This window comes from Mesitornis unicolor, unplaced genomic scaffold, assembly GCF_000695765.1.
Source record: "Mesitornis unicolor isolate BGI_N332 unplaced genomic scaffold, ASM69576v1 scaffold51441, whole genome shotgun sequence".
Classification (NCBI taxonomy): domain Eukaryota; kingdom Metazoa; phylum Chordata; class Aves; order Mesitornithiformes; family Mesitornithidae; genus Mesitornis; species Mesitornis unicolor.
The window spans coordinates 27,203-41,776 of NW_010166795.1; the positions used below are offsets into that span (position 1 = coordinate 27,203).

Below are 14,574 nucleotides of genomic sequence, written 5' to 3' on the forward strand. Positions count from 1 at the left end.
GACAGCTTTAAAATGATCTCTGAGATCCCAAATATACTCAAAATGTTAACTTAACAATTTCTAGGGCTCGGAAAAGATACTGCAATATTTCCTGATATAGAAACTGGGGTTTATACAGATTTAGCTTGAATTAGCAAGAGGTGCTTCTCAAGCTGATCAAAAGCAATGTGTTGGTACCTTTTTAGCAGACTGTGTTACTAAGAAAGAGTATCTTCAAAACAGCTTAAAAAGAAAGACTATCTTTTACAAAAGAGTTTTTTTAAACATATGGACTTCAATAATAAGACTTTTTGGTGCCTTGATGAATATAAATTTTAGTACTTTTAGTTTGCCTTTTCCAATTACTTTGAAAGTTTCAGTAGAAAGTGTATTTTTCTCTACTACCATTATTAAACTGTTGTGCAGTTTGAATACTTTGTTCCATGTAGTTAAGTAGGAATGGAACTGATTTCCATAAAAGTGATGAAAACTCTATAATGTAAGATGATTACTGTGATTTTTTTCTTTTTCCTTTGTTTAAATGGTATTGGTTAAAAAGTTTCTTTGTTTTTTTCTTCCATTATATATTTCAGCATTTAATTTTTTATGTTAAATTTTCTACTAGAATTTTCTACTTTTCTATTCTTTATTTTTCTATTTTTGTTATATTTTCTACTATTTCTCATTGCTGTTCCTGGATAAATCCGAAATAAGCCTTTTTTTCTGATTAGAAACCTAATACATTGGTATTTTTTCTCCCTGAGGTTTACTCCCTTTTGCAATTCAAACTTCACCAAGATATCTTCCTACCATGACTCTTCATGAACACCCAAGGAAGTGAAGAAGATAATTTGCTTCTTGAGTAATGGAAGTTGCATTTTGGCAATGCAGGGAAAGCTGCCTGACTTGCACGGCACATGGCAGCTTCTCTATTCCCTTGGTTGGTGTTTCATTGCTTCTTCTGTTCTAGTGCTTGATAAAGTCAAGGAGACTTTCAGCCAGAAAAAGTTGTTTTTCAAGTCTCAGATTAACTAGCTGCTGATGCTGTTTCCCAGTAATTGCACTGTTGAATGAATGAAATGAGAACTGAGTTGAGATAGACATTTCACTGATCATCTATCAGCATCTCGGTGGCCATTGGTATTGTGGTGACAGATGTTTCTGATTTAATGGCACTTTAGGAATAAAGCTAGTTGCACAAGGAAAATAATCCAGTGCAGCTAACCTGAGTTCAGATAAAATATATAGGAGTTCTGCAATGAAATGATGGTTCAGTTTCAGCAAAATATATCCAGAAATCTGTAAGGTTGTGAAATTGGCTTTATCATGTAAGCATAGAAGAAAATTTGCTGGCTTCTCTTCTGACTAGCTAGCCAGCCCTTGGGTAGTTCCAGGGCAGCCAATCTGCCTGGGTAAATTAGGACACTAAAATTGTTGCTATTGCTGTTAAAGAAGTAAAGGCAGAACAGAGAAGCATAAAGTACTAGATAATTAAGTGCATTCAAGTCAACAGGCCTCCCCTGAAGTTCAGCCTAGAAAAAAGGTTCTCAAACTGCAGTTCTAATAGTAATAATTTGGTGTATTAGAAGGGGTGGTGTTAGTAGGTCGAGAGAGGTTCTCCTTCCCCTCTACTCTGTCTTGGTAAGACCGCATCTGGAATATTGTGTTTAGTTCTGGGCCCTTCAGTTCAAGAAGGACAGGGAATTGCTTGAAAGAGTCCAGTGCAGAGCCACAAAGATGATTGAGGGAGTGGAGCATCTCCCTTATGAGGAGCGGCTGAGGGAGCTGGGTCTCTTTAGCTTGGAGAAGAGGAGACTGAGGGGTGACCTCATTCATGTTTATAAATCTGTAAAGGGTGAGTGTCAGGAGGAAGGAGCCAGGCTCTTCCCTCTGATGTCCAATGACAGGACAAGGGGCAATGGGAGCAAGCTGGAGCATAGAAGTTTCAACTTGAACCTAAGGAAAAACTTTTTTACTGTAAGGGTAACAAAGCACTGGGACAGGCTTCCCAGAGAGGTTGTGGAGTCTCCTTCTCTGGAGACATTCAAAACCAACCTGGACGCGTTCCTGTGTGACCTAGTCTAGATAATGCTGCTCTGGCAGGGGGGTTGGACTAGATGAGCTTTCAAGGTCCCTTCCAACTCCTAATATTCTGTGATTCTGTGGTTTGTGGCTTTTCATTGTCAGATGTGGATGCTGAAGGTTGGCATAGAATTAGGACAGTGTCAGCACGATGGTGGCAGTAAGAAAACCAGGTTTGGAAACCACTGCCTCAAGGACTTCGGAAAGTATCAGGGACAAATTCTGACCAACTAGCTACTGAATGACAGCAAATGGAAGATCATGAATATCCCAGGTGGCTGGGAGAAGAGAAGCTGTTAATATGTACAGTTGAAAGAAATCATATAACCAACCTCAGGCTATCAGGCAATAATAAGCAATTTTTATAAGCATCTAAAGGAATAGTTAAAAGAGAACAGGTAATGTACGTTTCTTAAGACTTAACTATGGCAAAACATAGTAATTCTATTCTTAAACTGAAAATCTGGTTTAATAGATAAGAAGAAACTAGATAAAGTATATACCTTGTCAGGAGACTTCTCAGATGTTACTGTCTGCATGACATTCTTCTAAACCAACTAAGAAGATATCACAGAATCATAGAACGGTTTGGGTTGGAAGGGACCTTAAAGATCATCCAGTCCAACTGCCCTGCCATGGGCAGGGACACCTGACTGAGGTGTAATCACTGTGAGTTGGTTTCATGCATGATTGGAATGGTTTATGATTAGTGGTTTGCTGTTATCCATGGACATTTCAAGCCATTCTTTTTAGCAGCCTATCTTGATCTGTTTTAATGCTTATTTTAAATGGCTAAGTGGAATTCATGTTCACTTTTTAAATATAAGTAATATGAAATTCAACAAAGATAAATGTTAAACATTCCATCTGAAAAGAAAATGTCAGAGGCATGAATATAAGTATAATATTCTGCCTATGCAGAGTATTATAAAAAGATGTCTGTGGAGTTTTGCTGAATGACACATTACAGGTGTTAATCATGCTCCCAGGATACATCAGAAAGTACCAGCTTTTTGGTTTTTTTGTTGTTTTTTGTTTGCTTGTTTATTGTTGTTTTTTTTGCCTTTTTTTTTTTTTTTGTTCTGGACACAGGAAGGAGGTTCTCTTCACTAGGAATTACTTAGGCTGGTGTGTCTTGAGATTGTGTACTTTGTCAATGACTTAAAAGATCTAATCAAAGCCAATCCAAAAGGAAATGCTACCAGTGAAGAGTTTTAGAAAATGTGATGGTCAAAGAAAGACAGAACAAATTTGTTTTGTTGAGATCTGCTGGAACAGTATGTCTCCAGTGTAAATTGGTTTTTAAGGAGAATGGCAGTCAGCTTTTTCTTATTTCTTCTAGGCATAAGAGAAAAAGAAGTGAATTTGCGCACCAATAGAGATTTACAGTTAGATGTTGGGAAAACAGACCTTTTCAGTACATGAAGCTTTTGAAATGGTATTTAGAGAGTTAACTGGATAATTGGCATCAGCTTTCATGGTAATATTATTTATTGTTCAAATCTGAAGTCAGTTTTGGTGCCCAGTTGGTTTTCACACAGCATGGCTTCTTCTCTTGATTAATTTCTCTCAGGTTTCTTTCCACCAAGGAAAAGTGCAAGAGAAGAACTACAGCATGTAGGACCTACACCATGTATGTGCTGTATGTCCTCCCCAAAAAAGAACTTAATCTAAGCTTTAGATCATCAGCCATTTTTGTCACCTTTATCTGCCAATGACCATTAAGCTAACATTAAAAGAAAATAAAAATTAGCTGGAAAGGCTACTCTAGAGTCATTGAAATACAAGAGCAGGGAGAGAGACAAAACAACAACAAGGTAGGAGATATTTGGAAATATGAATGTCAATGCTAAAAGGAAAATATATTTTACAAGTCTCAGTAGACAAAAGAATGTGTTTACTTGATGTTTATGGTTTAGAAAGCTTTTATTTCTTAACACAAATAATACTAGGTTTTATGTCTTGACTTCTATGCTAAATTTACATAGCTAAGATGCAAAATGAATAGATTAGTCATAATTAGTTTTCTTCATCAATAAATGTCATTAGTTCACTTTTTGCCACTTTTTTCTTGATTTGAAAGATGTTTCTCAAAGTGAATTATTGGGATAGCCTTGCTACAAAATAAAGTCTCTCATGTGAAAATATAGTTACAAAACTTGTTACAAAGAACACATTTTTAATTACTGTAAGTCAGGGAAGTTCCTTATATGAGTTCTTAAGCTGCAAATTGAACTCAATGTAAAACTAAAGGCCTGAAAAACTTTGCTTTACCAAATTTGCTTTGTTGGCACTGATTAGGCATCACCATCCCTGGAGGTATTTAAAAGATGTTTAGACGTGACACTTAGAGACATAGTTTAGTGGTGGACTTGGCAGATAGGTTAACAGTTGGACTTGATGATCTTAAAGGTCTTTTCCAACCTAAGTGATTCTATTATTCTATGATTACAAAATGATGGTTTCCATCATGTGCATACATTTCTAGTATTAAGGAATGTTTTGCTTAAAAAAAAAAAGAATTCATTTTTCCCGTGAGATTGATTTTTTGGCAGCTGGATGTGAAATATGTTTTAGAATAAGCTATTTATAAAATTTCTTTAGATTATTTGGAAAATAAATGTATTTATATAGGATTGTTCCTTTTCATAGATGAAGGTGAAATATCCTCGTGAATGCATTTTCTTTGTTCTGAATAAGTGTCAAATGCTTAGAGTATTTTAAACCCTTGCATCTAAAAAACCTAAAATCAAAAATAGCTGAATTTCCACTAAGTGCTCCAACATGCAGCTAAAGGCAATTTTCTAGTACAAACCTTGACCCTATTCATATTTCCTCATGTTTGTTTTACAGTTGAATGGGAGAAATGCGAGTATTCTGTTCATTATACTGTTTTAGTATGGTGGGGTCTACAGATGTAGTAAAGTATGAAATCAGCCCTCAAATTCTGAAGCTAAAGGAGACTGCACTGGAACTGGATCATATATGGGAAAAACAAGGGCCATGACAAAGAAATCTGAGTTTATTCTGCATGCACTGCACAAGATTTCCTATATATCTGAGCATAAAATTGCTGACCTATGTATTTGAATGTTGAACGTGTACATGTGCACTCTGCGAATTATGGGAGAAAAATAATGACTAAAATTTGAGTATTTTCTTATTTTTAACTAGTCTATGTTTTAAATAATTCAGATTTGGCTTTTGCACACTGAATCAAAGTAGAAGTATTTCCATGCTCTTTTCTTACAATTACATTCAAATGATAGCTAAAAGCCTAGTAGGATACCGACAACAGGACAGTTACAGGCAGGTGCTTTAATTGAGTTGTATGGCTGTCTTTATAGCTCAGAAAAACTCCTTAATGGTTTCCTGGTTTTAATTCTGGGCTCATTAGTAGTTATGTATGATTGTACCAGGTAAGCGGTGCCTCTGAAAAGATGCTGAATGTTTAGATACACTCATCTAATCAGTCTTTGCAGACAAATGCATTGGAAAGACCAGGTCGGGTATACAGATCTCTGCAAGGGAAGGATACATACTTGTAAGACAGAAGACCTGTCCTAAATTCTCTCTCTGTCTAATTTGGAGCAGGTTTTAAAATCAAGCTTTCCCAGCTAAGAAAATGTGCCATGCTGTTGGTTATTCAGCCACTTAATCTTGAAACTATTGCTTAAATAATTGCATTTTTACAGGAGCAAGAACCTGAACCTTAACCTTAACTCTCCTGCCTGCATCATATTGAACTATAATGAAAGTCATACCTTTTTTGTTGGGAGATTATTTAGACTAAGTGGAATGGGCAAATAGGGTAGGAGATTAAGTAGTCTTTTTCCACTCTACCTTGCAATACTGAACTGGAGGGAAGTTCCCTTTGATCAGCTTGGATCCTGTTCAGGCTTAAAAGAAGTAGTGAGGTTAGGTGAGGAAATGAAGAAGTTGGATAACTGGCTGAGCAGCCAAACCATGGAGCTATACGATAGGAATTTGGGGTGTATTCACATTTCTCTCACGTTGCTTAGTAAAGTGGCAGTACTGACTTTGGAGCCTATCTTCCTTAGAGGAAATCTGTGCATCCATTAGTCCTAAAGTTAATGTGTGAAAAACCAACCAACCAAACATAAACCCAAAACTCTGAGAAGTGAAATCAAGGCTCTGTCTTGTGTTAGTCCCATTCTTAGGTAAATGAACTTTCCTTTGGATTATGTAGTGAATGTCACATGCCTAAAATACTTCCAAGAGGTCCACTGATATGTAAGCTGGGTATATCCACTGATATGTAAGCTGGGTATAGCTTGTTTTGTAAATTTATCTCTGGGATAACTCTGTTTTGCTCTGCTGACAACAGACTGTATTGAATGTCTGAATGAGAGGATACATGTATTTCTTCCCCCAACGAACAACTGGAATGTTTTTAAGCTAACTAGTGGACTGTTGTAATACAATTACCTTTCATGAAAGCAGTTATTTTTGCATTTGTTGACTGACTTCTGATCTCCACTGGAAAATATATTAACGATAGTGTTTTCTGCTGTTGGCTACTTGTGACCTATTTTCTCCTATTTTCTTTTTCAGGAGGAGGCTGCAAGGCACCAACAACAATATAATCTTAAACATGTCTACACTAGTTTAGATGTACTCTATGTAATATACTTTATACAACGTGGAGTAAATTAATCTTAGGGATACTGCAAAGTTGAATATAAATACTCCCTTAGTTTTCTAGACTAAGTCTGATGTATCTGCCACAGCGTAGGGTTCTCTATAATAATTTATGTACCCTCATGTACCTCTACAATCTTCTAGAAGGTCCGTGAGGTTCTGTAATCAAAGAAAGATATCTTTCTCCTCTGTGACTAAACAGTAAGTACAGCTGTTTTTAGAATTTTTTCAACATTGTTGTGGTATCTTCAGGTTGCATTATTGTTAATGTTATTTTGTCATTAACTGGGCTAGATATAAATGAATTCAGGTGTTGCCAAAAGATGTCTAAACCTACCAAAATATTGTTTGGCTTTCAGTTTTAGTAATTAGCACTCTGTGTTAGTGCAGGGCTCAGTCAATTACACTGTGAAAAAAAATTCTGTTTCACATTGAGCTAGCGGTACTCATTTTAAATATCCAGAGTTTCATACTTAAAGGACTCCTACTACCTGCTCAACAGACAGACACTATAGATGAACCAACTTCTGTCACATTTCTGTGGCAAGAAAAGAAGGACCTGCTGGCCATGACTTCTTTTTTTCTGTTCAAATCCGTCTCCATGACAGTAGAAATTGCAGAAGTCTTGGCAGGTAAGCACCTCTTATTTCACGTGAAGTCTCACAGGTAGCATACTATTTGAAAAAATGGACTGATCCTTCCTCCTCAATTTTAAAAGATAGGAGTGAGCCATATTCAGAACAGTGCAGTCTTTGTCTCTGGATTTTAGATTCTTTTCCATATGTGGAAACTTTAGTGTTTTACTGCATGTGGCCATATTTCCTTTTTTAAGTTAGTGTGAGGAAGCAAGTTGCGTAACATTTAACGGGGAAAAATGAAGATTGTGCACGGAGGGAAATGACCTTCAGCATGTTTTTTCTTCTTTTGTCTAACATATTCCTCCAATATATATTTATTGCTTTGCACTAGAAAAGCAATGACAAGCCCAGAACTATTGGAGTTAAAATGTTTGGTTAATCCACAATATGCCTGCCTGAGCACATCTGCCACGATGATATATTTTCCAATTGCTTCTTGTGGATAACCATGTAATACATCTTCATATTTTAAAAATACCTGCCCTCTTCAAAGACAAAAGTGATGAATCAATATGACTTGTTTGTTTCGAAAGTATTACCAAGCAAATATATTCTTCTATCATAATAGTATTGTTAATGAGCATCTTGGAGATATTTGAGAGTTCTTTGACCAAGCCTTATGAAAAGCTGCAGTCAATGGGGCATGAGACTTTTGTCTGAACTCTACAATTTGACATATAAATGAGGTGTTGCATTCATAGTGACTAACTATGCATGCCCACTTAGCTTAGGATATTTGAGTTATCTGACTAAGTTAACCTGACACAGGATGAAAAAGGTTTACAAGCCCAATACTTCATATATGAAAATAAAGAATAACTAGATTAAGTGTACACAATACAGAAGGAAAAATAAAATAAAGCTTGACATTGCTGGTAACCAAAGAGATCAGGAAAAAAAGAAGTGAAACTGTGTAGCTAGGCTTATTTAAGCGTTTCCTCATGTGGAATCATAAGGAATTGTCTCTAATCTATTCATACTGAAACACAGAGTATGCTGGGAACAGATTTTAGTCTTGCAGTGTAACTATGAAGTTGAAGTTTAATGCTTTCATCTTGCTAGCCAAAGTACTGCAGTAGTTGGATATAGGAAGCAGTTTAGCCAGAGGACATCTCCTCTTTAGTGTGGGATTGATAGTTGTTTAGAGATTTGAAGTTTTTAGAAGGGAAGAATATAAAGCACCACTGAACAATATTGGCCCTGCATTCCTCAGGTCATATCGCTTGAGGAGGAATGGATGAACCTCTGTTTCATCCTAAATAGGCACAACTGAAGTAATTCAAAATGCTTGATGTGAATTCAAACATGACTGGATTTGCATTTCTTTCATGGAAATTCTCCAAAAGTATAGCATTCACCAGAACAAGAATAGTCTGAGGAAGCGGCTTGGGGAAAGAATGACAGGAGAGAGAACAACAGAAGCACATACAGAAGAATATTAGATATACTAACAGAAGAATATTAGATATGCTAACTATACTAACTTCATTTTCCTTTTAGCTCTAGCACATGACAGAAACCTTTGTACAGCTTTAATACAGATAATTATCCTTGGAAAGAGTTAAAAGCTCCAAACTGCCCTAAATGTAGGAACTTCATCCTTGTTTATTGCTTGTTTATCATATTCCCAAGTTTTCTGAGTTTTTTCCAGCATTCCTTGAACCACTGTTAATATCCTCCAATTCCCACAAAAGCTCATTACCTCATTATTAAGCCTGCTGATCTGCTGTTTGGTCTCTTCTGCTTTGATAACAAGCACAGCAGCACCAATTTCAGCTTCTGAAAATAATTCAAATGCATGTAAATTACAGAATTATAATAACTTGGAAACAGCAGTACTATTCTTGCATTTATCCAATGCTTTAAATTTAAACCTGGTTTGCACTTTGATCAAATGAAAATAAAGTCTTGTGTTTAATGTTCAGTGTAGAATGTGTAAGAAAAGGGAAAGAAGAAAGTTCATACTCTTCAGTCTGGACCTGAAAGGACTGAAAATGACAACCCTGGCACTAACCGTGTGACATGTCAACTATTTTTAAAAATTATAGATACAATTAAAGTTCTACTATTCTTTTTCCTTTTGACTTCAAAAGGAACAAAAAGTGTCCTAATAGCCTCCATATAAAAAGTATATAACTATGTGAGAATTGTTTACTCTTAAGAGAAGGGATGTTGGAAACAGTCTGAGCTGCACTCAAGGTTTTCACTCATTTACTTCTAAAAATCTAGATACTTCCATACTCTTCCACCTCATTTCACAGAAATTGAGAGCCAAGTTTGTATATGGCTTTTTATGATTTTTAAAAAATTATTGTTATTTGGTATTTGTCCTTGTGTTTAGTACCTTCCATGCCCAAAGGGTTGGGAGCATGAGGCTCTGGGCTGATATTACAATATCGCTGGCAAAATATAATGCATGAAAATGCAGTACTCTTTGCAAGCTGTTTTATCATGACTTGTCTGTTAGCAGGAAAACAACAAATGGCCTTTGGCCCCTGTTGTATTTTTCTGCAGTAGTCATTGTTGTACTGAAATGATACTGAAAGTACAGATATATATTAAGTCCATTTATGCCACTTGTAAGGCTTTAACTTTCTGAGAATCAAAGAAACAATGGAGAACAAAAAGCACTTATGAAAACTGTTTACTCTAAGAAGTGATTTTCCCAGGCAAATCTCACCTCCAATTGTAGGAGATAACCTGGATTCCTGCCTGAGCTGATCAGAGCTGAAGTCAAAGGTCTGGTTTTCCTCATTATGATTTCCATCTTCAATCCCATCAACAATTCTGTTGAGAAAAATTGGAGTGATGGAGCAGTTTCATAAACAGTTTCATAAATATCACATTCATAATTATATGTTGTCAAAATTACTCCTAAAGGGCACATTTTTAAGCAACGGTAAAATTTGCAGAACATTAAGTTTAGAGAAAAGTAAAAACTATTATACCAGTATAACTTCTTGTGAGTCACTAAAGATTAAACTTACTGTTAGAGGAAGGCAGGTAAGGCCAACCATAATTGAAGTTTCAAAATTTGCATGACTTCTGCAGTATATTCTGAGTCCTAACAAAGCCTGTATTGAATATAGTTTGCTTTTTGTGTCTAATCTGTTGTCATTCTTTATTCTACACAAACTAAAAATGCTTCTCTATGCTCTTGTGAAGTTTAAATCTCCCTGTACATAAATCAGGGTCTTATATTAGGCTTCCTTAGGCAGATCCTAGGCCTGAACATAATATATTTATGAAAGCACTTCTGTAAACCACTGTTAAAAGGATTGTTGCCATGCAAAAAACCTTATCTCAAATTCAGTTAAAACTATCTCAGGCAGAACAATATTGTTTGCAACTGGGGTATAGGAAGATGTGTACTCCAGCCTGCAATGTCCTAGTTACATTATTTGATCTAACCACTAGAAAAGGTCTCTTCGTCAGTTATTTCTACTTATATGTTGCGGTTGACCTTCAATTTTCAGTGTTTAGATACCCAAAGGAAGAAAAAAAAGAAGCATTTTATACAATAGTCAAGTACCATGAACAAAGAATAGAAACCTGGTATGAGATGGAGGAATTAATGTCCATTATTAAAATATATAATTATGAATATTTTTTGTTCTCAAAAGACATGGATCATCACTTTCTAGCTTTGTCCAGACACAAGATTCAGATTTTTTTTTTTACAGTACACAGTTGAGTAAAAAACTAATCTGGAAGGGCTAAAGCAAACAGTTCTTGGCCTCAGTCAATGATGATAACTTTGTGATGGTGGAAATTAGACTTTCCATCTAATAAAGATATTGTCAAGCAAAGCCTCTTGACTGGAAATGTTTGGAGAAAGGAAGAACAGACAACAGAGAAGTATCTGTGATGTATTTGGCTTGAAAGACCCATGTAATTTAGAGCTCTGTGCATATACCATGTGTTCTTGTCCTTGGCTGTTCATGCAGGTTTAAGGCTCTGTGTCATGTCTGAGTGTTCATGATGCCAGTTGGATGTTATTAGACTTCACTTGAATCTTAAACAGCTTCTGGGAGGAGATGAGACTGAAATGTAGTGCTTGAGCTGCTCTGGCCTATACTGCAGCTGAAAACCTGAATGATTACTTTGTTTGAAATTTGCTGTAAAACCTATTTAATGTCATCTGCCCTCACTGCTTCAAAAAGAAAATTTTAAACACCAATATCCCTTTTGTAGAGATTTCTAATTACATAAATGTTGACATTTTAACTGCCTTTAAAGCACACAAGGGAAAACCTACTCAGACGTGACTTGGAATTTATAGATACTATATTCTTTAAAGCATTTAAAGATTCAGACTAAAAAGAAACTATATTAGCAAAAACAGCTAGTTTTGGAGAGCCAAAAGACATACTTCTATGTAGGAAATATGTAATAGGCAAGATGTTTGAATAGTTATTCAATGCTTGTATATGAATGCTTATTCATATACAATTAACTGGCTGTGGAGAAACATAATCTATTGAGCTGAAAACATGAAGGGACAAAAGTAATTGGTAAACCTCTCCGCTTTCTGAATTAGCTGTTGTACAGCCCTGAATTTTCTCCTGAAGGCAGACACCTTCACTCCTAGAAGCCAAAAATTCAGAAGAAATTAACATGTGATGTCTTCTGTCCATTTGATCATGGCTAAAGTGCACTCATCCATGTGGGTCAGGGGAGATTCAGGTACTTAAATATCTCCTCCCAGGACTGCCTTTATTGTTATTTACACCTTTTATTCATTTTGATGCTCTTCTACTTCATAGGTAGTACCCAAAAAGTGATTGCAAAGACTACGACTGTATCCTAGAAGGTAGGAGGCTGGTTTCTATTCCTTGTGCCAAGAACTATTTAAATATTTAATCCAGTTTCTGTGCTTTATTGCCTTCACTATAGTGTACAAGGAAAGAACCTGAAGCACCAGTGAAGAGTTCTGGTTGGCTTACTCTAAGAAACATCCACAACAGAACAAGTTTCTTAAGCAGATAAATTATATTCTCTTGACAAAGCGTGGTTATACAATCAGTGCAGTTGTGAAGTGTACATTTCAACCAGAGTCTTGCCTTCCGCTTACACTGCTGTCCAACAGCAGACAAAAGAGAGGATCTTAATTAAGGTTTTATTTTCCACTTAATACTTACGAATATTTAAAGCTCTTTTTGAAGTGTGGTTTGTTGGGGTTTTTTTAAGTTCTGATAATATAAGCTAATTTTAGGAAATAATATGAAAGTGTTTTGGCTGGAAAACAAAGTCTGAAAAACACATATGTCTTGGGCAAATTTTCTAAGGTATTAACAGGATTATTCTGTAGCTATAAAATTATGAATAGAAATAGGAAATAATAATATATGTAACAATACTTGTTTCACATTTGCTCCTGTTGCCTTGTGTGCCAATATCTGGCTGCTTATGTTCGGAACAATAATGAGCAAGATTACATTTCAGCAGAAAATATGAAAGATAGATTTTCCCTGAATTACCATTTGTTATGCAAATTATAATGACCTTTACTCACAGCTGACCTGAACCAAATTCATATGAGATCTATGAAAAAAATGAGAAAATATTCACTATGCATTTCAATTTTGATAGCATAGAAGCTGGTTTCCCACACATTATTTTCCTGTGTATTGACAAAACTAAAATTAGTTTGTATCCTGCTCTTATTTGAAATGTGACTGTACTGATCAAATATATGATGAGAGAGAAAGATTTCTATATACCCTTCAATGTCCTTTTTATGATTACAACCTTAGGGATAGATGCCTTGACAGAGCTAAACAAATATTCGTCAAGCTGTGGCTGTATTATGTTTGTAATGGCAAGTTGCTGAACCTACCACTTGGTCTCTAATGAAGAAAGGAAGTTCTTGAGCATGCAAGATACTCCCAATTATAGAAAACAAAATTTGAATTGAAAGATCAACTGCCACAGCTCCTCATACGTTAAAAAGTGATTGTGGTTTCTGTAAAGAACTGATCCCAAATCTTTTGGTTAATAATTAATTATTTTGTTGCAGCAATTTAGAAATAAGATACATAAATCACCTTACAAGTAGCATACAAGTAAGAAATTAAAATATTAGAAATTATATACTAATAATACCATAATAAACTATTATATGACTTTTGCTTATTTGAAAAGTCACAGCAAAACAGATTTTCTAAACTCCATATTTATTTTCTACATAACTTGCATTACCAGGTTTCTTTTCTCTAATGTAAAAAATCTAAAAATATTTTCTAAAGTTGCTAGGCAGTTGCTTTTCATTACAGTCCTTTTACTCCAGTAATTTTTTGTTTTAGCACAGATATGCTGTATTACCATCTACTTGCTCTCTAAATTGCTGTCTGGACTCAGAATGTTTCACAGTGCTATTGTGGGAATGCATAGTATTATAGATGGACAAAATGATACTATAAAGCCATGTTCAAATAGTCATTTTGGTAATTGCCCAAAACTTTCCCTTTTTACTGGTAGAAACACTTTATTTCACAATAAAGTCCTAAAGTCCTAACATTCTGCATAGTGTGTAATAGTTCCTACAATAAGAGGGCTTTTCCTTCTCTGTAGAATGAACAGAAGTATCAACTATTTAAGAAAAAGAAATATTTTATAGAATTACAAACCTGATACTTTTAATAGGAGTTACATGACAGGGAAGAAAATAACTGTTCATAACTATTACCTTGGGCTCAGGTCAGGTGGACCACTGGAGGTCAGGGCTGAAAGGTGTAGCTTAAGGTTTTTCTCCTTCCTTCTGGAGTAGTAATGGAGCTCTGTTTCATGTTTGGTTCTTGAGGGGTTTGAACTGCAAGCACGGATGGGTGAATGAAAGGGAACTGTTCCTGAGGCCAACTGCTTCAAGTTTCTCCCTAGGTGACTTTTATTGCTTCCAGCCTTCTTCTGCTGAGAGCAATTTGTGCTTCTTGTATGGATTGGTGAAAGGGTGTTGCTCTCTTCTTCTCCTTCCTCATCTTCGTCTTCATCTTCCACAATTGAAGGGAGTTTCTTCTTTATATTTCCATTTCCTTTGAGTTCTGTCTAAAATAGCAGATAATACATAATAGCATAAAATTCAGAGCCTGATGTTGCAAAAACACAATTTCTTCTGGTATTCATCCTGGGAGAAACTCAGATCTAGCACAGCTTTCATTTCTATTTAGAAAGAGCTCTTTTGGAACTCTTCCAAGCTTCCCTCCTCAACTATGGC

The 14,574-nt window shown here is 35.6% G+C and overlaps 1 protein-coding gene across 1 annotated transcript in view; it reads right to left on the reverse strand.

The window, feature by feature from the left end:
• KCNH8 (potassium voltage-gated channel, subfamily H (eag-related), member 8) overlaps positions 1-14,574 on the reverse strand; it is a 45,396-nt gene that overhangs the window by 3,866 nt on the left and 26,956 nt on the right. The window contains exons 7-9 of the mRNA XM_010195068.1: positions 14,050-14,405; positions 10,042-10,148; positions 9,064-9,140 (exon numbers count right to left, since the gene is read on the reverse strand). Coding sequence (XP_010193370.1) covers positions 9,064-9,140; positions 10,042-10,148; positions 14,050-14,405 — 540 coding nt within the window. The remainder of the gene's footprint in view (positions 1-9,063; positions 9,141-10,041; positions 10,149-14,049; positions 14,406-14,574) is intronic.